Genomic DNA, 23,507 nt, shown 5'->3' with positions numbered 1-23,507 from the left:
TTTAGCCTGTAAACTCTTTGCAGGAGACAAGCCATCCTTTGCTCCATCTTTCTCACTGCAATTTAGATCAAGGACTGAGGAATTTAATTGCCCCTGAAGTATTGGTAATTACAAGCATGACAGGGCTTGAAGGAACTAGTACTGTCTGTGCTACCATGTTCTGCACACGAGGCAAAAGCTTCAAGCACATGCTCTGCCACCACTAAATATGTTTAAATTAGAAGAGTGTTTATCTCCAATTTACATTTTGATTGATTCAAATGTTAGCTCACAGATCTCAATGGGTTTGTTGTTCTTACAATGAAAATTATTTAGAAATTAATTAATTTCTCTCAGTAGAAGAAACAGATGTTAATCAGGTCTGCAGTCAGGAGAATCTATGAAAAAGAGTTGTAGAAAACAAAGACCAGTAAGATGTCTGCATTCTTCACTCTGTAATTTCTCTTCTTGCAGGTAATGGGGAAGGCTTCTTTAGCATCGACCCATATTCTGGAATTGTTACAGTTGCCCAGAAACTGGACCCATCCAGGCAGGAGCGATTTACTCTCATTGTAAAGGCAGAAGATCAGGGGTTTCCTCAGCTTAAAGATTCTGCCACAGTACATGTCCACATTAGACCCTCGGATCGAACCCCTCCAAAATTTCCAGAGGCTGAATACATCACAGAGATCAGTGAATCCACTGCTATTGGCTCTCCTCTGATCCAGGTTTCAGCCACAAGCTTGTCACCAGTCAGCTATGAAATAAAAGATGGAAATGGAGATGGAGTGTTCTCCATGAACTATCAGTCAGGCCTTATTTCTACTCAGAAGAACTTAGATTTTGAGCAGGTGTCTTTTTACCAGTTGAAAATCCGTGGTACCAACATGGCTGGAGCATTTACGGACGCAGTGGTGCTCATCTATGTCATAGATGAGAATGACAATGTGCCAGTCTTCGTTAAGCCTTCCTTCGTTGGCTGGATCATGGAGAATGCCCCATCCCAAAGCATGGTTCTGGATGAAAGCAACGCTCCCCTCGTCACCTATGCAACAGATGCTGATCAAGACTCCAATGCTTTGCTGACCTATGAGATTTTGGAACCAGAGGCACTGAAATATTTCACCGTGGATCCCAGCACAGGGACGCTGACCAGTCGTGCTGATATAGACTATGAGCTCACCCCAGTTTTCCACTTCAGTGTACATGTGCATGACGGTGGAAGTCCCAGCTTGTTTGCATCCAAGCCTGCCAAGGTCACAATCCACGTTAAAGATGTCAATGATTCACCTCCAGTCTTTCTCAAAGACACCTATGACATTTCTGTCTTGCTACCTGCCCACCCAGGGATGGAGCTTTTGTCAGTGCAGGCGAAAGATGCAGACTCGGAGGTGACCTACAGCATCGTGGAAGGGAACCTTGACAATGCATTCCATATCCATCCACTAACAGGTCTCATCTCCATTCATAACACAACTGGCCTGAGAAGCTACCAAGAGCTCACAGTCAGAGCTGGTGATGGCTTGTATAAGAGCACTGCTCTGGTTAAGCTAAATTTAACTCGGGCACAAGGTACCAGCTTGAAATTTGAGCAAGACGTATATACAGCAACTGTGATGGAGAACTCTACGGATGAGAAGACTCTAACCATTCTTGGGGTCAAAGGATATCAGCTAAATGAGCCCCTTTTCTACTCACTGTTGAATGAAAAGGAAAGGTTCAAAATGATCCAGGCCTCTGGAGTTCTTCAGACCAAGGGTGTGAAATTTGACCGCGAAATGCAAGACATGCACGAGGTAGCTGTGGAAGTGAAGGACAACAGGAAGCCACCAAGAGTGTCCCAAGCCACAGTCAGAGTTTATGTAGAGGATGTCAATGACAACCCCCCACAATTTGAGAATGTGCCATACTACGCCTCGGTGCAGGATGGCACAGAGCCAGGGGATGTCCTTTTTCAGGTGTCAGCAACAGACAAAGACATAGGGGATAATGGAGCTGTTACCTACTCATTTGCAGAGGAATACAAATACTTTTGGATTGACCCTTACCTTGGAGACATATCCCTTAAGAGGCCTCTTGATTATCAAGCGTTAAATAAATACAACCTCCGGGTCATTGCTAAGGACAAAGGAGAGCCTCCCCTGCATGCTGAAGAGGAGGTTGTGATCAGCGTGAGGAACAGATCCAACCCTCTGTTCCAGAGTTTGTACTACCGAGTGAAGGTGCCAGAAAACGTCCCCCCATACACATCTATCCTCCACATCCAGGCCCGCAGCCCCGAAGGCTTGCGCCTCATCTACAACATTGTGGAAGAAGATTCCCTGAAACTCTTCAACACTGACTTCAAAACTGGTGTCCTCACTGTCACAGGGCAGCTGGACTATGAGCTAGAGACAAAACACACATTCACTGTCAGAGCCACAGACACAGCACTTGGATCCTTCTCAGAAGCCAGAGTAGAGGTGGAGGTGGAGGACATTAATGACAACCCTCCCATATTTTCTCAGATCGTTTACACAGCGTCTGTCTCAGAGAGTTTGCCACCACAGACCCCTGTTGTCCAGCTCTTTGCCTCTGACAAGGATTCGGGCAGAAACAAAGTGCTGTCCTATCAGATCATGGATGATGGTTCAGATGCTGCCAAGTTCTTTAATATTGATGCCAGCACAGGGCAAATAACAACAGCTCAAGCACTTGATTATGAAACAAATCAACAGTTCCGCATGAAAGTCAGAGCTGTGGATCACGGGGTGCCTCCACTCAGTAGCGATGCCCTGGTAATTGTAGATGTGACAGACATCAATGACAATCCCCCTGAGTTCAGCCAGCTTCAGTATGAAGCCAAGGTCAGTGAAATGGCTACGTGTGGGCACATTGTGATCAAAGTCCAGGCCCTGGACCCCGACAGTGGAGACACCACCCGGCTGGAGTACGTGATCCTCTCGGGTAATGACAACAGGCACTTTGCCATCAACAGCACTTCTGGGATAATATCCATGTTCAACCGCTGCAAAAAGGACTTGGAGCCATCTTACAATCTCAGAGTTTCTGCTTCAGATGGAGTTTTCAAGAGCACTGTGCCTGTGTATATCAATACCACAAATGCCAACAAATACAGCCCCTCTTTCCAGCAGAATGTGTACGAGGCAGAGCTGGCAGAAAATGCTGAGATAGGAACCAAAGTGATTGAGCTGCTGGCAATTGACCCAGATGGTGGCCCCTATGGCACCATAGACTACACCATCATAAATAAACTCGCCCATGAGAAGTTCTCCATAGACAATAAAGGCTGTATTGCCACACTGCAAAAACTGGACAGGGAAAATTCCACAGAGAGAGTCATTGCCATTAAAGTCATGGCCAAGGATGGGGGTGGGAAGGTGGCCTTCTGCACTGTCAAAATAATCCTTACAGATGAGAATGACAACCCACCTCTGTTCAAAGCCTCTGAATACACCCTGTCCATCCAGTCCAATGTCAGCAAAGGCTCCCCTGTCATCCAGGTGCTGGCTTATGATGCTGATGAAGGTGCAAATGCAGATGTCATTTACTCTGTTGACTCTGTGGAAGATGTGGCAGAAGACCTTGTGGAGATCAATGCTGCCACTGGTGTTGTTAAGGTCAAGGAGAGTCTTATTGGTTTAGAAAACAGAGCCTTTAACTTCAAGGTGAAAGCTGAAGATGGCAGACCCCCTCACTGGAACTCCCTTGTTCCAGTGAATCTCCAGATTGTCCCCAGGGAGGTGACATTGCCAAGGTTTTCTGAGCCCCTTTATACATTCTCTGCATCTGAGGATCTTCCAGAGGGGTCAGAAATAGGGTCAGTCAAAGCTTTTGCAGAGGATCCCATTATATACAGCCTGGTGAAGGGAACCACTACAGAAAGTAACAAGGACGAGGTGTTCACACTGGATGAACAGACAGGGGCTTTGAGAATCAAAAAACCTATGGATCATGAGACCACCAAATGGTACCAGGTGGATGTCATGGCTCACTGCTCACATCTGGAGACTGAGCTGGTCTCTCTGGTCTCTGTGAATATCCAAGTGCAGGACGTGAATGACAACAGGCCTGTTTTTGAGGCAGATCCCTACAGAGCATTTGTCATGGAGAACATGCCTTCAGGAACCACAGTCATCCAAGTGACAGCTAATGACCAGGACATGGGAAGTGACGGGCAGGTGACCTACAGTCTGGAAGCAGAGTCCGGCAACCTCCGCGGGCTGTTCACCATCGACGGCGAGAGCGGGTGGATCACCACCCTGAAGGAGCTGGACTGCGAGGAGCAGGAGATCTACCGCTTCTACGTGGTGGCCACTGACCACGGCAGGAAGGTGCAGCTCTCTTCCCAAACCCTGGTGGAGGTCACGGTGTCTGATGAAAATGACAATGCCCCGCAGTTCACCTCAGAGTTCTACAGGGGGTCGGTCATTGAGAACGCGGAGCCGGGGCAGGTCGTTGTCACCCTGAGCACCATCGACGCCGACATTTCCGAGCAGAACCGCCGCGTCACCTGCTACATCACCGGTGAGTAGTTCCTGACTTCAAATCTCCAGTGGGCAAGGGGAGAGTGTCATCTCAAAGTGAGGGTTTGAGACCTTGTCTTACAGGTTGTTAGTACAGAAATAGTGTTACGCTGACAGTTCTGTTAGATGCAGGAGATGGAGGCTGAGCTCTGTCGTGAGCTGGACTCATATGAATCTGGGGAATACAAAACCCTTTAGTAACTGCAGTAGGTTGACCATTAAATAACTATCTCACCACTGAATTGTCCTATTTCTCTGGGAATAAATAAATAAGATACACATAAGTAATTATATGTAACTGCAGTGGGTTGATCATTAAAAAACAAATGATCATTAAAATAACTGTCTCACCACTGAATCGTCCTATTTCTCTGGGAATAAAAAAATAAATAAAATACATATTAGTAATTACACTGTACTGTAGAAATATTTATTTACATTTTCTTAAGAGAGGAATATTTAAGACAGCGTAATTGTAATGCCTAATGGAAGGACAGGAGAGGCAGTACAGCAGGGAGGAAGATTTTTTTCACACAGATATTGTGATTTGTATTTAAGTTATTTGACCCAGCCTTTTCTCCTGCCAGCGCTGCAGTCAGTTTATACATCACATATGTACCTGTAGCCTATTTGTGTTTTTTTAATAACTATGTATAACTTTATGGTATTAAGTGTTGTTTCCTACAAAACCACTTGGAGGTTGGCTTAATAACAAGGCTGCAGATAGTCACTCTGCACTGGGGAATATTTAAGACTATCACGTCAATCTTAGAAAAGGTTTTGGCTAACAAGAAATACTAAAAATTACTCTTGCATCCCTGAAACATCACATATGCCAACTAAAATTAACCACTGCTGTAAAATAACAAAAAAGTTACACTGGAATGTTTGTTCTGCATTTGCACAAGTAGAAGCTTGCTTTTATGGTATTTTTTGACCCTAAAGGGTCTTTCTAAGACCTGGGGCAGATCCTTCAAATTAAAATGTTTGTTCAGGCTCAAAGGAGGACCCTTCAGGGTCAAAACATTAGGCCAGATCATGCTGCAGCCTGTTATCTATTGTTGTAACCATCTGAAACAGGGGAGGAATGCTGGTGCTTTCATTTGGTTTATGGCATGACTAGGTATTTGCAAGCCTTTGAGAGGAAAGATTTAATCCATTATGTATTCATGTTTCTGCCATCTTAAAGGTAGTAGTGACTTTCAAGTACTTTAAACCTGAGAGGATGCACACTTATGTTAGGGGTGAACACCTTGTGCTCTCTGCTCTGCATGTACAAACACAGATCAGACTTCACAAATAAACATGGAAATGCAGCAAAAGGGAGGATTAGGTGAACACAGAGTCCAGCTTCCCCCTGTCCACACTGATTTCAAACACACAGAAACTAAATCTGGGCATGGGCTGGTGTTTCCCAGCATCAGAAGAAGAGCTAGTACAGGTGCCATTGTGCCTCCACAACCTCATCACTGCAGCACAAATGAAAGCAGAAAGGGAATGAATTTAATTTATCCCACTGTGTGAGACCCTTCAGAGTCCAGGATGAACAGATTCCACAGCCAGCTCTCTTCGCTGACCCCCATTGCCTGTTGTGTTTCCTCCTGGGTCAGCAGAGAGCACCAGCTCCTTCCCAGGAGAGAGGGATTCTCCTGTGGCAGCATCCAGCCCATTTAAAATCCAGTATGTGTAACAAGAGTAGGAGCAGCAGGGATCTGGTGTACCAGAGAGCCTGCCTAGTCTGGATTTACCTGTCTCTCATAATTTGGCTCTTACACAAACAAAAAGTAGCCCCAGAAAACAAAGCTATATGTTAAGTACTTCTACAGGTTAGAGGAAGTACAACTGTACATGGTACCATAACAGTAAGATCCAAACCATGTCTGCAGGGTGTTTACAGCTCTTGAATCCTTTTAGGAACATGCACAAAAAAGACTGACAGGCTCTGGGAAGGTGAGACAATGTGGTTTTGAGGCAATGAATATGCACATCTGCAGAACATTACTGACTTTTCTGCAATCAGTTGTTTCCTTCTGTCACTGTAATGTGCAGACAGGGAATAACTTAAATTGTGCAGGGTATTTCCCAGCTGTGCAGTGAGGTTGACCAAAAGCTCCTCACCTGCTGGATGTGCCACCAGTGCCCTCTCTGCACCACCAGTGTGAGTCAGTCATGGAATCATTTGGGTTGGAAAAGACCTCTAGGAGCATCCAGGTCCTTCAGGTCTCCCAAGGAGCCATCAGTGGACACACCCATATTCTGTTTCCTTACCCCTTCTGATTTTCAGCCCTTAGTAAATGCCTTTTTTTAATTGCTTCCTGCTCCCTTCTAGAAGGAGACGTACTGGGACAGTTCACAGTTGATGAAATTGAGGGCGAGTGGACAATTTCTTCCAAGAAGCCTCTGGACAGAGAAGATACAGAGAAATATCTCCTAAAGGTTATGGCCTCTGATGGGAAATTTCAGGCTACCACGGAAGTGGAAATTTTTGTATTGGATATCAATGACAACAGCCCTGAGTGTGGCCAGGTAAGACATCTGTTCTGGGACATCAGGGGCATAAAGGGAGATCCTGGGAGGAAAAGAAAACAATAGAAAAGAAGAAAGAACAGGCAGAGCATGTTAAAGGATTTGGCTTGTCATAATTCTTCTCACACGATCCTGTTGCTTTGATTATGCTTAACAATTTTAATTAAGCAGCATGTCAAGCAAGAATATTAAATCTAGCCTCCAAGCATGTTTGCCAGCAGCAAGTGAGAGCCTAAGCATTATGAAGAGTAATTTTTGGAGATAAACAATGCCAGGAAGCCTCCTGGGAAGGGGCATGTAAATTACTGAGTTTTATATCCTGCTAAGCTGGGAGATTCCCATCAGGAGGTTAGCTGCTGTAGAGAGCTGATCGCTGGTGTGGACGTCACCCGTGGTGAGAACGAGCAGAGGTGGTTACTTCCCAAAGGAGATTCAAAGGCTTGTGTGAAATGAGCTCACTTGTCCCAGTCCACACCCCAGCAGCCAAGAATGGGAGGCACATTGTGTTCCCCTATAAAACACAGAGTTTATCCTCTGTGAAGCTTCTGTGGGTCTGTTCTCCTTCCATATGGGGTGGAGGTATTTTGGAGAGAGCTCAAATGATTTCTTCTGTCCTGGCCAGATACTCTACACTGGGAGAGTCTCTGAGGATGCTGGGCCAGGTCTTTTAATTTTGAAGATATCAGCGAGCGACCCCGACGTGGGCAGCAATGCTCAGATCACCTACAGCCTGCACGGCCCTGGTGCTGAGGAGTTCCGGCTGGGCCCACACACAGGTGAGAGCAGGGCTGCTTTCATCCTCTTCCTCACCCTCCCCTGAGAAATGCAAGCTCCCAACATGGCTCTACACTGACCTCCTCTCAGCCAACACAAGGAGATGTTTATTCCAGCTAGGAAGGAATGGCCACAGCATAGAGGAAAGGGAATTCTACATCATCCTGTTTACTCTGTCTGTTTTGTTAAAATGAAGAGCAGACACCACTGCTAGCAGCCAGGTCTCAAGGAGGAAAGAGCAGCAAGTATTTGGCTTGAGCCAAAGACACAAGTTCTAAATCCCAAAACACCTCTTATTGTGTCTTGGTCAGTGTATTTACCCAAACAGACTTGATGATTGTTCTAGAGATCACTTGGCTTCATTACATTGCAGAAAGCTCAGTGCAGTGGAGTTTAGAAGTACAATTTATTTCTGAACAGTTTTATCCCATGATGGCATCCCTTGGATGAAGTTCAGCTGAACTTGCAGGACTGCCCATGCAAAGCCTTGCCAGGGCCCTGGCTGGCAAGGATCCGAGGATAGCCCTGGGCAATGTGGCGTGGACACATCACCACTATTAGCTCAATTATTGTCTCCCACGGTTCATCCAGGAAAACAGCTGAACCTCTCTGAGGTCCTGTAGGCTGCAGCTGTGATTGCTGGAGACACGACCACCTCCTGTTCTTTCCCACAGGGGAGCTGACCACATCTGCACCCCTGGACCGTGAGCAGAAGCCTGTGTACCACCTCGTAGCCAAAGCCACTGATGGCGGGGGCCGTTCGTGCCAGGCTGATGTGACACTGATCATTGAGGACACCAATGACAACGCACCCAGGTTCTTCCCCAGCCACTGCGCCGTGGCCGTCTTTGATAACACCACAACCAAGACACCCATCGCTGTGGTTGCTGCCAGGGACCTTGATGAAGGTGAGTCAGAATGGGATTTACGTGTTGGTAGAGTTCATCTTTCATTCTGAATAGAAGCCTTTGAAACGCAGAGAAGTGCTACAGCAGTGGGTTTAGATGATTGAATCTTGGCAGCGAAGATGTGCCTGGCTCTCATTGCTGACATATTCTTGACTACTGGGCTGGCATCAGCATTTTTGTGACCCTTTTGGGAGCACAGTATCTGTAGAAACATGCAGACCTTCCTTGAGAATGTGCTCAGTAACTGTGGCTGTGATGCACAGCACAAACTGTGATGCAGGGATCCAAACTGGACAGAAACTTGTTCAAAGGTGAGGACTGAGAATGAGTGTAATAAAGGAGAAAAGGAGCTTTAGATATTGGTGGGGTAGGTAACAGGGATGGGGAGGTCCTCTGGAAAACACAGAGATTCTCAGAAGTATAGGTAAGGCTCCTAAGAAAGGAACTTTCAGTGAACTTCTCCAGCAGAGGCTGAATTTAGAACGGAAAGATCATATTTCTCTTCTTTGGAAGCAGATATGAAGAGAAATTACATTTGAAAACAAGGTAATTAAAAATGAGGAACACTAGTAAGTGCAGACAGCTGACACTGGTGGGTAATGGTGAGGGCTGGCTACATGGCTGAACCTGCAGATGGACAGGAGCACACTCAATGTTGGTATGATGTTCATACAGCCTCCGTTTTCCCTGGGAATTGAAGCTCATTCTGTTCATATAATCCTAATGCATTATAAATAAATAAACCAAACAGCATCCCTACCCATGAATTATTGCAGTCTGTTTCCCTTCCAGGTCTCAACGCTGAGGTGGTCTATTCTCTGTCTGACTCTGCCAATGGACACTTTTCAATTGAGGAAACCACGGGGGTGATCCGGCTGGAAAAGCCCCTGAAGGACTCCCAACACTCGGCCTTTGAGCTGACAGTCTGTGCCACCGACCGGGGCAGCCCGCAGCCCCTCTCTTCCCTGGGCACTGTCACTGTCTCTGTTGTGGATCTCAACGAGTACCTGCCTGTTTTCCTGGCCCCTGAGTACGTGGCCATGGTGAAAGAAGATGTGGCTGTTGGCACCGAGGTCCTCAACTTGTCAGTCCTGACGAGGGACAACGCAGAAAACACAGAGATCAAGTATGAAATTGTGAACGGCAATGACCACGGGAAATTTCAGCTCAACTCAAACACAGGTAAAATGATCTTGTGCCCTAGCAGGTCCAGGATGATCCAACATCAAAGGATGTCTTTGTGTGCATCTTCTCTGGTTCTTCCGCGTTTGGCCCCCACTTCTGCTTACCTCTGTTTTTACCCAGCACAGGAGTAGGGAATACAGTCTTCTTTTCTACTTCAGATTTTGCCATTCAAGTCACTTAAGGAGTGATCCAAATCTTAACTGAAATTGATAGAAAGATTCCTCCTGTGTGTCTGAGACAGGTCCAGTGTGAATGAGGGATACATGGAGAACAGGATGAGAAAATTTTCCCACTTCAAAATTCAGGAGAAAGTGTTTTCATTTAAAAAGTCTTTCCATCAAGGTCCCACAAGGAACCTGCTGCCCAGGGTTACAGGCAGCTTTATTCAGTAGTGCTCAATGAACATAGATAATAGCACCCTAACCATGGGCAGGTGTTGAGCCCATAATTACCAGCCAAATAAAGCCCTATACTGTTTGCACAGCAATGTGATAAGAGCTGTTATCAGAAGGCCAGTGCTAACTCCCTGAAACAAGCCCTTGGCTGCATCAGCAATGACCTTGTGCCCTCGCTGTAACATCCTCATCAGTGGCTCCTCAGCCTCTCTGGTCACAAGGCTCTTGCTAATTCTTCCTCATCAAGGGGGTTAAAGTTAGGTCAACTACTGTTTCAGCTGGCAGTTTGGCGGTTGCCTTGGCATACCTGCAGTATTCCAAGAAATCTCACGTGCCATTCATTTGAATAATTTTCTGTCCTTTCCTTCCCATCTCTCAACGTAGGTGCCTTATACATCAACGGGAGCCTGGACTTTGAAGCAAGTCATGAGTATTACCTGTCCATTGAGGGCACGAGGAAGGGCTCAGCCTCTCTCAGTGATGTGACCATGGTGGTGATCAACATCACTGACATTAATGACCATGCACCAGAGTTCATCCAGGATCCCTACTCCACTGACATTCGGGAGGATGCTGCCATTGGAGAGATCATCCTCACGGTATGGCTGAACCACGCCAGCTGTCTTTACCTCCTCCTTATTTGTGCTATGCAATATTCACTCCTCTTGTGCACTTTTCTTTTCCTTGGACACAATGACCTCAGTGGGCTTGTGGTGTTCAGCATCTAAGATTAAAGTATGACTTTAAAAAAGGATGATTGGCAGAATTCCTGAAACTCCGCAGGCATGGAGAAGACTTTGCCTTATGAGACACCTTTAAGTGAAAATTAAGGATGGGCTTAGGAGCTTTGAGAGAACATCCCAAGACAACAAAAATGCCTGAAAAAGGACGATGCCCTTGTGGCTTGGGGAAGGCAGAGGCTCCCCTGGGCAGAATAGCAGACTCCAAGGTGATGTGGAGTTCCCTGTCCAGCCTATAACCATCACAGGGGTGGTAAAATCAGGAAAAGGATGAGGAGAAAGCTGAGGAAACTATGTTGTTTTGAAAAAACTATTGGATGACACTTATCTGAACTACCCTCCTTTCCCCCTCCTCACTTAGGCAGGGTCAAACCAATACCGTAAAATGACAAACTGGTCCCATTTCTCCATGGCATGTCCTTTTTGGCCCAAGGATGCTAGTGTTTTGTTGTTTTTCCTCCAAACAGGTGTCAGCTGATGACTTGGATGGGTCCATGAACAATCAGATCACATATTCCATCGTGGAAGGGAACCCACTGGGACATTTTGCCATTCAACCCAAAAATGGGCAGATCAGCATTGCCAAGCATCTGGACAGGGAGGAGGTGAGTTCATGAAAATGAGAATGGGAAGACTGAAACAGATGTGCCCCAAAAGACTTGAGGGAGAACAGCTTACTCAGCTACCTCCTGTTTTCTGAATTATTTACTCACAATATTGTAGGTAGAAGATAAGGCAATAATTTGTTTTCTAGACTCACAGATACTGCAGTAGGAAGGCTGGGCTTTAGGAAAGGCAGTATAGAATCATAGAATGGAAGGGACTTTGAGCATCATCTACTTCCAACCCGTTCTGTAGGCAGGGACACCTTCCACAGCTCTGAGTTTTGGTCTCAATATTGAGAATGTTGGTTGTGGAAACCAGCATGGTTGGATTCTGCTTCTCTGCATTAGAGAAAACAGGTGTGGGGAGAAGAAAGGTGACCTGGACAATCTCTTATTCATAAAACAGCAGCAGCTTGTCTCAGCCTGCCAAAGTTGAGAAGCCTTTGGATAACACTCTGAGGCACATGATGGAATTCTTGGGATGTCCTGTGCAGGAACAGGAGAAGATCCTCATTGGTCCCTTCCAGCTCAGCTTACTGTGTGATTGTATGATTCTTAAACCACTATTGACAGGTGTTTGCCCAGCTTAGTTTCATTCATCTTTGCCAAGTTTCTCTTTTCTCCAACTGTTGTGAGGCTGATTTAGTTTAGCAATGAGCTTTGAGTGAGATTTATGGATGGAGAGCCTTAGCCAAAGGCAAGGCTGTTGTGGCCATGGCGCATGACCTCAGGCATTTCAACAAGCTGCAGCAGAATAAAACTGGGATGTGAAAAAGCCACCATTCTGCCATTTCTCCAAGTAATCCTGCACTACAAATCCTCCAGATCCCCACTTACTCGCTGACAGTTCGAGCCACGGACAATGGCCAGCCTGCTCAGTTCAGTGATGTCCCTGTGCACGTCCGTGTGTCTGATGTCAATGACAACCCTCCTCGCTTCTTCCAGCTCAACTACAGTGTGGTGGTGCAGGTAAGCCAGGAGACAGTTTGTTCTCTCAATCCCTGTCATTGCACTCAGGAACTCATTCCTAGGCTGCTGTTGGAGTAAAGTGGGGAGACAGTGATGAATCACATCGCTGCTTTGTACTCTGTGTGTTCTAGGGCAGGGTGGGATTTGTTTGCCTGTTCCTGATCCAGCAGCTCCTGGGGCACTGTGGGCTCCCCTGGGCCATTTCTCTTTGCTCTCCTTCCTTCAATAGTGTTGTTCCCCATTTCAGGAGAATGCTCCCGTGGGGACAAGTGTCCTGGAGCTGATTATGAGCGATAGAGACTCTCCAGAAAATGGACCACCATACTCGTTCCAGATCACCCAGGGCAATGATGGGAAAGCCTTTGAAGTCACCCAAAATGGTCTGCTGGTGACATCGTCTGTCCTGAACAGGAGAGTGAAAGAACAGTACCTATTGCAAGTCCAGGTAGAGCCTGTCTTACTGTCCTGGTGTCTGAATTCCCCAGTGAGCTTAAGTAGCAATAAAATGCGATTAGCATGGCCCAGCTAAATGAAAACATCTCTGGCTTTGAAGAAATCCAATCCAGGCACAAATTTTGCAGCTTGGAGCCAGCTGCAGAGCTCATTTCTCCACACAGTCTGCCCACAAGAAGCAGGGGGCCAGCTTCTGTGTTGATAAAATCAGATAATATGATCATGAACAATACTCTGTCAGCAGTTTCCTTAGACAGATGCTTTCCCCATAATCATTCTAGTGAATTGCAATTTAAAGTGAGACCTGGATCTGGTCCTACAAGCTTTCTGTAATTATCCTTGTCATTTAAGAAGTGGTTTCAGTTCCTCTTCAAAAAGGATTTCTATTGTTGCAGAATGAATTCATTATTTTTCAACGTTATCAGTAGGGATAGTCCATTACAAACAAAAGGATAATAACATGTAAAGTACATACTTTTCAGTAATGGCAATTGTTGCAAAAGCTGGGTACTATTATATTACAAACCTCAACCTCTAACTGCTTAGCATTAGGGAGAAATTTATCCCATAATCTGATTATTTGCATTTTTCTGTTTGAGGTTCCTTGACTCAATGCTAGACAGATATTGTCAGAGGTGGGACAGGGGCTTAAAGAGCCTGGAACGTGAGCGAATGTGTTGATGTGCGTAACTGCTTTACATCTCTGTACACTCAGTTACACGTGGAACCACAAAGATTGGCAACATCACAAAAAATTATTAACCCTCAGGAATATTCAGAGCCACTCAGAGGTGCCTCAGCCCTGCTGAATGCAAAGGGAAGTGAGTGTGATCCCATCACTAGCAGAGGGCCTCAGTCAGTCTCCAAGGCCTCCTCAGTCTCCTCCATCCTTCCCTAAGGCAGGGAAGCTGCCCTTTCCCTAGGGCTTTCTCCAGGCAGAGCTCCAACACTGCTGCCAAGTTTTCCCATTCCTTCTTCACTCCCTGCCTGCTGCCTGAGAGCTTCCCCTCACTGCTCCCTGAAGGGCGCTCTCCTTTGCAAGACCTCCCCAGTCAGGTGAGATGAAAGTTAGTCAGTGTGTGGCTGTAACAGATCCTCCTCTTTTCCTTGCCAGGTGTCCGACAGCGGCATCCCTCCCCTCTCCTCATCTGCGTTTATAAACATCCAAGTGACTGAGCAGAGCCAATACGCCCCCTCAGCCCTTCCCCTGGAAATATTCATCACCACCAACGAGGAGGCCTTCCGAGGCGGCGTTCTGGGCAAGATCCATGCCACAGATCGGGACCCCCACGACACGCTGGTGTACACTCTGGTGGCACAGGTGCCCAAGGAGGGGCTCTTCTCAGTCGGGGCTGCAGATGGGAAGATCATTGCTGGGGACAAGCTCCCCCACGGGCACTACCTTCTGAACGTGACGGTGAGCGACGGGACGTTCACAGCCACCACGAGCGTCAGCGTCCACGTGTGGTGCTTCACGCAGGAGGCCTTGGACAAGGCCGTGGTGCTGCACTTCCGACACCTCTCCCCCGAGGAGTTTGTGGGGGACCACTGGCGCAACCTGCAGAGATTTCTGGGCAACATCCTCGTCACCCGGCGCCAGAACATCCACATGGCCAGCCTGCAGCCTGCAGCTGCCTCGGATGGAGTGGATCTGCTCCTGGCTGTCGGAGAGCCGCACGGCTCCTTGTACGAGCCGCGGGTGCTGGCCAGCAAGCTCACTGGGTCAGCTGGGGAGATGGACCAGCTCGTGGGGCTCCGGATGAAGAAAGCCATCCACGTGCCCTGTCACGGGTCAGACTGTGCCCACCGTGTCTGCAAGGAGACCATCCAGCTGGACCCAGGCATGATGTCCACATACAGCACGGCCCGGCTCAGCGTCCTCACCCCACGGCACAGCCTGGAGCAGATCTGCTTGTGCAACGGTGAGCAATCCTTCTATAAACCTGGGCATGTTGTGTTCTCCTTCAGTACATTATAGAGCACCTGGATTTTCCATGGAATTAGCTTGCCCGGTGACCAACAGTTCTGCCCACAACTTCAAAGACTTTAAACTCCGAAAGTTTCATATAGTCTCATTTTAAAAATTGATCTCCTGTAGCATTTAATAACAGCAACATCTGTCTCTCTGATTGGGAAAAGTCACTCATATTTAGCAGAAAATGAAGGTCAGTGATTAGAATTTTTTATCTTTGATCTCTTGTATTGATTCTGGACCAAAGCACAGAATAACAAGTAAATTTGAGGAAAGCCCAATAAAATATATTTGTTACACTGGTTCTAGGATATTTCAAGAAATAATTGGAGGGAGCAGAGATCAGTGACATTAGGGCAGGAACGTAAGGGGATACCACAGAATAATATAAAAACTTACTAAGGACGGAGAAATTCAAGGGTTTTGTAGGCCACACTGAGGACACCTTGAAGGACAGAAATAGCCAGGTTGATATTTCAGGGGTGCTTCACAGTTGAGTGCATAGAAGAAATACTGGGAGTTCCTGGTGGGGCTGTGGGAGATGCAGTGCAGGGATCCATGGGTTGCTGTGGATGGGACAGCTCCTGGACAGCTGTGGCATCAGGCTAGCAAAAGAGGCAAGGCTTGATACAGTGCATAGCCTCAAAGTGCCACAGAGATGAGACCTTTCTTTCACTCTCCTTTCAGGAACAGCTGTGAGGTTTGGGGGCCACAGCTACATCTGGTACCAGCACTCCCAGGCTGGCTCCTGGCACATGCACTTTCGCCTCAAGACCCACCAGCACCACGCAGTCGTGTTCCACGCCAACGGGAGCGACCACGCCACACTGGAGGTGGGTATGGCACTGCAGGGGACTGCTCTCCACAGCCACAAAAACCTCACTCTCTCAGGGAAGGGAATCACAGAAAGAATATGCAAAAATGTGTACCCTTAGTGAAATACAAGACTTGGGAAGACCAAATGAGAGCCAAGCAGAGTTTGGCAATTGCTGCAACTACAACAGGAAATCGTTCTCTATACATGTAAATGCATGTATTGGTCTCTGGTGTGACTTCTGGTGAAGTCATCAGACACTCATAGCAGGTCTACATCACCCTCTTTCTGGTTTCTTCATTCGTCTCTTGCATCTCACCTCTCAGGGCAAAGAATTTACCAGGTGGAGTTGTTCCCAAACCAGTTTGTTTCCACTTTAGCAAAGGGCAAACTTTCTCCCATACCTCAGATTACAGGTTCTTTACAATAATGGACAGAAAAGAAAGAACAGGAATCCAAAATTGTATTTTTCACACAAACTCCCCTCTTTCCAACCACTTTCTTCAGACAGTTTCACTATTTTAGACACCTGCAGAGACAGGAGTATTGCATTCTGATTACTCTCCTCCCCTCAGCTGAGCACTGAACTTACCAAAGCATTCAAAGATCATCTCACTCTTCCACTTTGCCAACAGAAGGAAAGCAGCAAATTACTAAAGAAAAGCTGTTTTATGTATTCCTCATCAACTGAATTCAGACTAACTGGAGACTAAGATCACAGCACCTGCTTACTAGCTTACAGAGATTTGTCCTTGAGACTGATCACATTGAGATCTACACACTATAACCTACCTGGAAGTGTTCATCCTGTTCTTGGATTTCCCCATCCCTTCTCATGGTTTCACAACCCCATCTTCCTGTTGTTCATCTTTCCACAGTTACTCAGACCCACTCAGACAGGGAGCTGCACAGCAGCCAACCCCCACGCACATGCCTTTTGCACATATTTCAAGCTCCAGCTGCCACAGCCATCACTCCTGAAGAGCAGGAGAAGAGAAATATCATGCATGTGTCCTGTACCCATCTCTGAGAGTGACTTTAGGCTGAACTCTAAAGGGCCAGTGTGAAAAACTTCTCATAAAGGGTCTCATGCTTTCTACCTCACCTCTGGGAAGGAATCACCAAAGAGCTCATCAGAAGGAGTCCAGCACGCTGGGTGGTGCTCAGGAAGTACAAGATGACAAGAGACTCCACTGATTCAGGCCAGCACAGGGAGTCAAGGGAGAAAACGCTCATTATTGGTGGAGTTCAGTGAGCCCATGATGTCCTGTGGCCAAGCTTGTCTCCACAATCTTTTCAACAGGAAACATTCGTAAAGCCTCCTCCATAAAAGTGCCTGTAAATAATTTCTTTCCTGACTCACTTTATTAGCAAATCTTAGGGATAAAAAGATTTCTAAACCACCTGGCCTGATAAAAATGAAGGAATCCCTTAAGATTTTAAACTTTGTAGACTGAAGTACTCCAGATATGAGCCAAAGCCTTGAAAGGACCATAGCTGATGGTTTGTAGATTTGATGAAGAGGATGACCTCTCCCAAGAGCATGCATATCACCACTTTTCCATTCTCTAAGCTCTCCTGATGTTCAGAAATAGGTTACGGGAAGAGGATGGCAGACCAGGCAAGCTGGGAAAGGCTTGGCAGTGTGTCAGCTCTTGCTCCAGGGAATCGAGTTCTCACCTGTCTCCCAGCCCCAGAAATTGATAAGCCAAATCTACAGACCCATCTGGAAGAGAAATCATGTTCCTGCAGATGAAATGAAGTGACAAAGCTCTCTGGTGTGCTTGCCAGTTGTGCAAAGGGATTTACACACATGTTGCCCCGAGGCCCTTCCATGCCGTGTGCCAGCTGCTTCTTGTTCTTTCTTCCTTCAGCAGTTGCCATCTCCTCCCACTGGTATTTATGTATACCATGGGGTATAAACTCTCTAAGAGTTAGCTGTTGTTCTGCTCTGCCCCAGAGTAGTCCCTTCATATTGTGTGTGGGTTTCTCTAAAGTCAGGGTAGCCCATAATCATTGCTACTCTTCTAACCCCTTCCAAGAATCAGTCCCTCCTTGCTGTCTCTAATGTCCCCCATGGACATCTCTCCTGCCTGGGATCAATTGCTTGATGTTGCATAGCAGGCTCTGCAGGTTTCCCACCAACACTTCATTCCATCCCTTTTGTCCTTCTCCATAGGATCTTGGCTTCTGTGAGAGAGAGGTTTTATCAGCAAAGCACTGGGGAGATAGAGGTGAAAAAGGGGTTTAACCCTGACTTCACCCTGAAGCAACACAGCTAACTTTTCCTTTCTCTGTCTATATGACTTTTAAAGATGAATCTTGGGCCAGAAATAGGAATTTCTGATGTCCCAGTTTAATGCAGAGGACGTTGGTGTGGTTCACTTTTAGCAGCTCAGTACCTTGTCTCTCTCCAGTCTGTTGGAGATCAAGGATTGGATTGCAGCACATATCAGTAACTTTGGCCTGGTTTTCCAGCATGGGTACAACAGTAATTCCTTTCTCTGCCTCCCAAGTCCTGCTTTTTCCCCCAGAGAAAGCTGCCAGTGCTTCTCCTCAATAAGATTCTTTCACCACCCTCAGCCCTGCCAAAGGGACAACTGCTCCAGCACCTTCCCTACCACCAATGAGACAGTGAGAACAGAACAAAAGCCACGCGGCCCAGAACAAGAGCCCATCTGTGACTGGTGATGCTCTTATGGATAGTCTGAATGCCAGGGCTCTGATCAGGCTCAGGAGGGTGGGAGAAAGGGCAAGCAGCTGCAGCAGTAGCTGTATGATCCCATGGCTCTATGACATGGAAAGATGGGCTTCCTTCCTTGCATGCTGGTCAAAGGCTGCCAGGAAGGACCACGGGTGAAATTGTGACTGAGAGGTGAGGGTGTTCTGCAAAATAAAGGAGTTGTAGTCACTTAATTCATCCAGACATAGGTTAAAAAAGGTGAAAGGGGCTGCATTTGGTACTTCTTGGAATCAGAAAACTGGGAGTAATCTCAACTGCCAGTGTGAAGGCCAGGAGAGGGGGATGAAGCAGCAGGAGAAATGAGTCCTCAGCCACCTGTGTCACAGCTACCTGTGATTGTGTGTTTTACAGATGGTTAATGGAGTGCCTCACCTTGGCTACAGCTGCCAGGGGAGCTCCTCTGGGAACCTGTCCTCCTCACGGTTTGTGAGCGACGGCGAGTGGCACTCAGTGTTCCTGGAGGTGAAGAACTCTTCCGTCCGCCTGCTCGTCGATGGCCTGGGCAATGCCTCCCTCCAGCTGCCAGGGACCTGTGGTGTCCCCCAGGGCAGGAGAGACCTGGTCTTTGGGGGCCTCCCAAAGCTGCTGCAGTCCCAGAGGGTCACTCGGGGGTTCAGGGGCTGCCTGGACCTGGTTGCAATCAACGGCAGAGAAGTGGTTCTCCTCCCAGGGAAAGGGCAGTCGAAGGAAGTCTTGGAGCAGGTGGGGATAAGGCAGTGCTGCTCCCCCAGCGGTGCCTGCAGCAGCAACCCTTGCCTCAACAACGGGATGTGCTCCGAAACTCATGGAGGAGGTATGTGAACATCCCACACAGGGCTGTGCAGAGCAATAAGCACTGAGGGGGGGAAAGATGCAACAACTTTATTATCCCTGTAGAGGGGTTATTCCAGAGGGGAGGCAGAGATTCTCTATCCCAGGGGACCTCAGGTGACTCAGTGCAGCAGCAGCTGCAGGCTGTGAGATCATCATCCTGGCTCTCACCGGTGGACCACGGGCCCAGAGGGCAGGAAGGTGTTTCTGAGGAGTGTGCATGACATAGGAGAGCAGGGTGTTGCCAAAAACTCAAATGCATGTAGAGATTCCACCCACCCCTCTGCATCCTTTTTGCTTAAGGAGCTGTTAACAAGGCTGGAATCAGGCAAGATGGAATCATGTGGTGATGGAATCTGGGCAGAAACAAGCCAAGATCTTGGACTCTTCCCACTGCAGTGAGCAACTCCCCAGGGCTATGCAAAGGGATATGGGAAAACCGTAAGCTCAAATCCTAGAGTCCCAGGCTAACATGGGGTACACACACCCAAAAGAGGTTTGATACAGGCTCTGCCCCAGGCAGTGTCCCTGCTGCCCTCAGAGGGGCTCCTTGCAGTGAGCTGTGTCCTGTGTCACAGGGACAGGGGCTGTGAGCAGAAGAGCTGCTCCCAGCGATGTCCACCCTGTGTCACTGCCCTACAGCTCCTTGTAGCTGCCAGCACAGCAGGGCTGCACCCCATAACACCCTCCATGAGATGGGTACTGCCTGTGCCTCAGCCCCTCTGAGGGGCAGTGGGACTCTTCCCACGCTGCTGTGTGGGGCAGAAGCTGCTCCTGCAGCTCTCTGGGGCCCTTGCCAAAGCACACCCTGCCCAGCGAGCAAGTGAGGACAGAGGAGGCACCACCTTCCCCTGCCCTGCCCGCTGCCTCTGGGAACAAGATTCCCAGCCCTGTCGACTCAGCAGCTGCCTGGTTCAGGTGAACTTGTTTGACACCAGGTGTAAGTGTACAGAACAGTTAGTCTGGCTGGCACTCACACCTCAGCCCTCAGACCCTCTGCACAGAAAAGCTCACTTGCTGGGCTGGAAGGAGCTCAAAGCCCTGGAGGGGAAAACACATCTCTGCTCTAAGTCAAGGCATCCCCTGCTTTCATTGCAGAGAGAATGCAGTGGGATGGGGAGGTGAAAAATCACTCCCTCAGTAATAACCTAATGATCATCCAGCACCTTTCCCATAGTTTCCTTCCAAGATGAACAATTTCTCCTGCAAATGGCCCAGGTGGCCAAGAAAGAGCCTGTGGGACATGGCCCCAGGCAGAGCACTGTTGCAGGGAAGGGATTGCCTAAGGGATGTTTATTTGTGAGGTTATCCTGGTTCCCTGAGTGCCAAGGGCTCAGTCCTGGGTACCCCAGGCAGGCAGCCCAAGTTCATGCAGAGCTGTGCCCACAGAGATCTCAGCGAGCTCCTGCAGAGCTGTGCCCAGGGATCTCAGTGAGTTCCTGCAGAGCTGTGCCCAGGATCTCAGTGTAGGATTGCAGAGCTGTGCCCAGGGATCTCAGCGAGCTCCTGCAGAGCTGTGCCCACAGGGATCTCAGTGAGCTCCTGCAGAGCTGTGCCCAGGGATCTCTGTGAGCTCCTGCAGAGCTGTGCCCACAGGGATCTCAGTGTAGGATTGCAGAGCTGTGCCCAGGGATCTCAGCGAGCTCCTGCAGAGCTGTGCCCACAGGGATCTCAGTGAGTTCCTGCAGAGCTGTGCCCACAGGGATCTCAGTGAGCTCCTGCAGAGCTGTGCCCAGGATCTCAGTGAGTTCCTGCAGAGCTGTGCCCAGGGATCTCAGTGAGCTCCTGCAGAGCTGTGCCGAGGATCTCAGTGTAGGATTGCAGAGCTGTGCCCAGGGATCTCAGCGAGCTCCTGCAGAGCTGTGCCCACAGGGATCTCAGTGAGTTCCTGCAGAGCTGTGCCCAGGGATCTCTGTGAGCTCCTGCAGAGCTGTGCCCAGGGATCTCAGTGACTTCCTGCAGAGCTGTGCCCAGGGATCTCAGTGTAGGATTGCAGAGCTGTGCCCAGGGATCTCTGTGAGCTCCTGCAGAGCTGTGCCCAGGGATCTCAGTAAGTTCCTGCAGAGCTGTGCCCAGGGATCTCAGTAAGTTCCTGCAGAGCTGTGCCCAGGGATCTCAGTAAGTTCCTGCAGAGCTGTGCCCAGGGATCTCTGTGAGCTCCTGCAGAGCTGTGCCCAGGGATCTCTGTGAGCTCCTGCAGAGCTGTGCCCAGGGATCTCAGTGAGTTCCTGCAGAGCTGTGCCCAGGGATCTCAGTGAGCTCCTGCAGAGCTGTGCCCAGGATCTCAGTGAGTTCCTGCAGAGCTGGGCCCAGGATCTCAGTGAGTTCCTGCAGAGCTGTGCCCACAGGGATCTCAGTGAGTTCCTCCAGAGCTGTGCCCAGGGATCTCTGTGAGCTCCTGCAGAGCTGTGCCCAGGGATCTCAGTGAGTTCCTGCAGAGCTGTGCCCACAGGGATCTCAGTGAGTTCCTGCAGAGCTGTGCCCACAGGGATCTCAGTGAGTTCCTCCAGAGCTGTGCCCAGGGATCTCAGTGAGTTCCTGCAGAGCTGGGCTCAGGATCTCAGTGAGTTCCTCCAGAGCTGTGCCCAGGGATCTCTGTGAGTTCCTCCAGAGCTGTGCCCAGGGATCTCAGTGAGCTCCTGCAGAGCTGTGCCCAGGGACCTCAGCGTGGGATTGCAGCACAGGCAGGGACTCGCCTGGGGAACCACGTGGCCGTGTGAGAACACAGCTGTGGGGAGAGCACCCAGGCCAGCCCAGCACCACCCCAGGACCACAAACACAAGTGAGCCCCACATCCAGGACCTGTGTTTGGGCACACACAGCCCTGTGGGCAATGTCCAGCACCTGCTGCACCAGTGTCAGCACGTCCTTCTGGTACAGGCGCTGACACACGTGTGGGAACAGGCCCAGGTTGTTTGCCCTGTGCTCTAAAGCAGGGCTGTTCAGCTTGTGAATGAGTAGCAAAGACTTTTCAAGCGTGCTGGAAGGTGCAAACTCTGAATTTCCCTCACAGCAGCACCAGCCAGGTGACGAGCAGAAGCCCAGCACAGCCAGGGACATTCCCACGCTTGGGGCTAGGCTAAACAGCAGCCAAAAGCACAAACAGCAGGAGCCCCTCCGAGTGCCTGGCTCTGCTGGGTTTCTCTGTCTGTGAGCAGACATCTCCTGCAAGCAGGAGAAACTCGGCAAGTTGAGACAGGCACTTCATACCACGAGAACTCGCAGGACCAAAGACTCCTGAGAACAACAAATTACAGGGGATTGCACTCAACAGAGTCAGAAACTGTGAATCAGCCAGCCAAGTTCCCCTTCCTTTATCCCAGATTTGTCCCTCAGCTTCTCCGTGCAATAAAGCCATGCCCTGACTGCATCCCTGATCTGTGTCAGGAGAGGACGGGCTTGACTTGTTGCTCAGTCAGCTCCCTAGTGCCACTGTGTTGTTCCAGAAGAGCCACCCAGCCTCCAGCAGCCACACCAGGTCCTGTAATGAACCCACCAGGCCTCCAGGGATGGCCTGGGTGTCCCACAGCATCTGCTGCAGCAGCAAATTCCTGTGCCTGGATACTGTGTGAGCCCCCTGTGGGGGCCATCAGCACCAGGCTCTGCTCCTCCCTGTCCTTGCCCATTTTTCCTCACGGATATGTTCACTCTCACCCTCTCCAGGTTACACCTGCATCTGCCCCGGGCTGTTCTCTGGTGAGCACTGTGAGCTTGGGGACAGTCCCTGCGAGTCCAAGCCCTGCCTGCACGGGGGAACCTGCACCCTCTCGGCCACCGGCTACTCCTGCCACTGCCCTGACTGGTACCTGGGCGAAAGGTAAGGCCTGGGGGGGGCTTTGGGACAGGTGACGTCCCCTGATGGGCTGAGAACGTGAGCCTTGCACCTTCCTGGAGCTCACCAGGTCCACACACTCTGGGATTAATTGCAAACTGCAGGCGCCCGAGCATTGCAGCCAGGAGGTGCTGGAGGGCAGAGCTGAGCAGGGCAGGACACAAATAACTCTGCCATCGTGTGGCCACTGCTCCTCTGAGCAGGAGGGAAAACTGAAACTTTTCTGCAAGTATTTTGGTGCCTGCAGGTGCTGTGGGGCAGTGCAAAGGCTCTCTG

The 23,507-nt window shown here is 49.0% G+C and overlaps 1 protein-coding gene across 1 annotated transcript in view; it reads left to right on the top strand.

Moving 5' to 3' along the window:
• The window catches only part of FAT2 (FAT atypical cadherin 2), a 57,415-nt gene that overhangs the window by 29,322 nt on the left and 4,586 nt on the right, over window positions 1-23,507 (top strand). Inside the window, exons 10-22 of the mRNA XM_063168872.1 lie at window positions 454-4,506; window positions 6,835-7,031; window positions 7,654-7,807; window positions 8,480-8,713; window positions 9,506-9,895; window positions 10,678-10,892; window positions 11,501-11,638; window positions 12,464-12,607; window positions 12,855-13,052; window positions 14,175-14,982; window positions 15,720-15,865; window positions 18,941-19,382; window positions 23,063-23,216. Of these exons, the coding sequence (XP_063024942.1) occupies window positions 454-4,506; window positions 6,835-7,031; window positions 7,654-7,807; window positions 8,480-8,713; window positions 9,506-9,895; window positions 10,678-10,892; window positions 11,501-11,638; window positions 12,464-12,607; window positions 12,855-13,052; window positions 14,175-14,982; window positions 15,720-15,865; window positions 18,941-19,382; window positions 23,063-23,216 (7,273 nt within the window). The remainder of the gene's footprint in view (window positions 1-453; window positions 4,507-6,834; window positions 7,032-7,653; window positions 7,808-8,479; window positions 8,714-9,505; window positions 9,896-10,677; window positions 10,893-11,500; window positions 11,639-12,463; window positions 12,608-12,854; window positions 13,053-14,174; window positions 14,983-15,719; window positions 15,866-18,940; window positions 19,383-23,062; window positions 23,217-23,507) is intronic.

This window comes from Melospiza melodia, chromosome 14 (genome assembly GCF_035770615.1).
Source record: "Melospiza melodia melodia isolate bMelMel2 chromosome 14, bMelMel2.pri, whole genome shotgun sequence".
NCBI classification, from domain to species: Eukaryota; Metazoa; Chordata; class Aves; order Passeriformes; family Passerellidae; genus Melospiza; species Melospiza melodia.
Note: the sequence above shows the minus strand (reverse complement) of the source record. Positions and strands in the feature narration are given on the sequence as shown.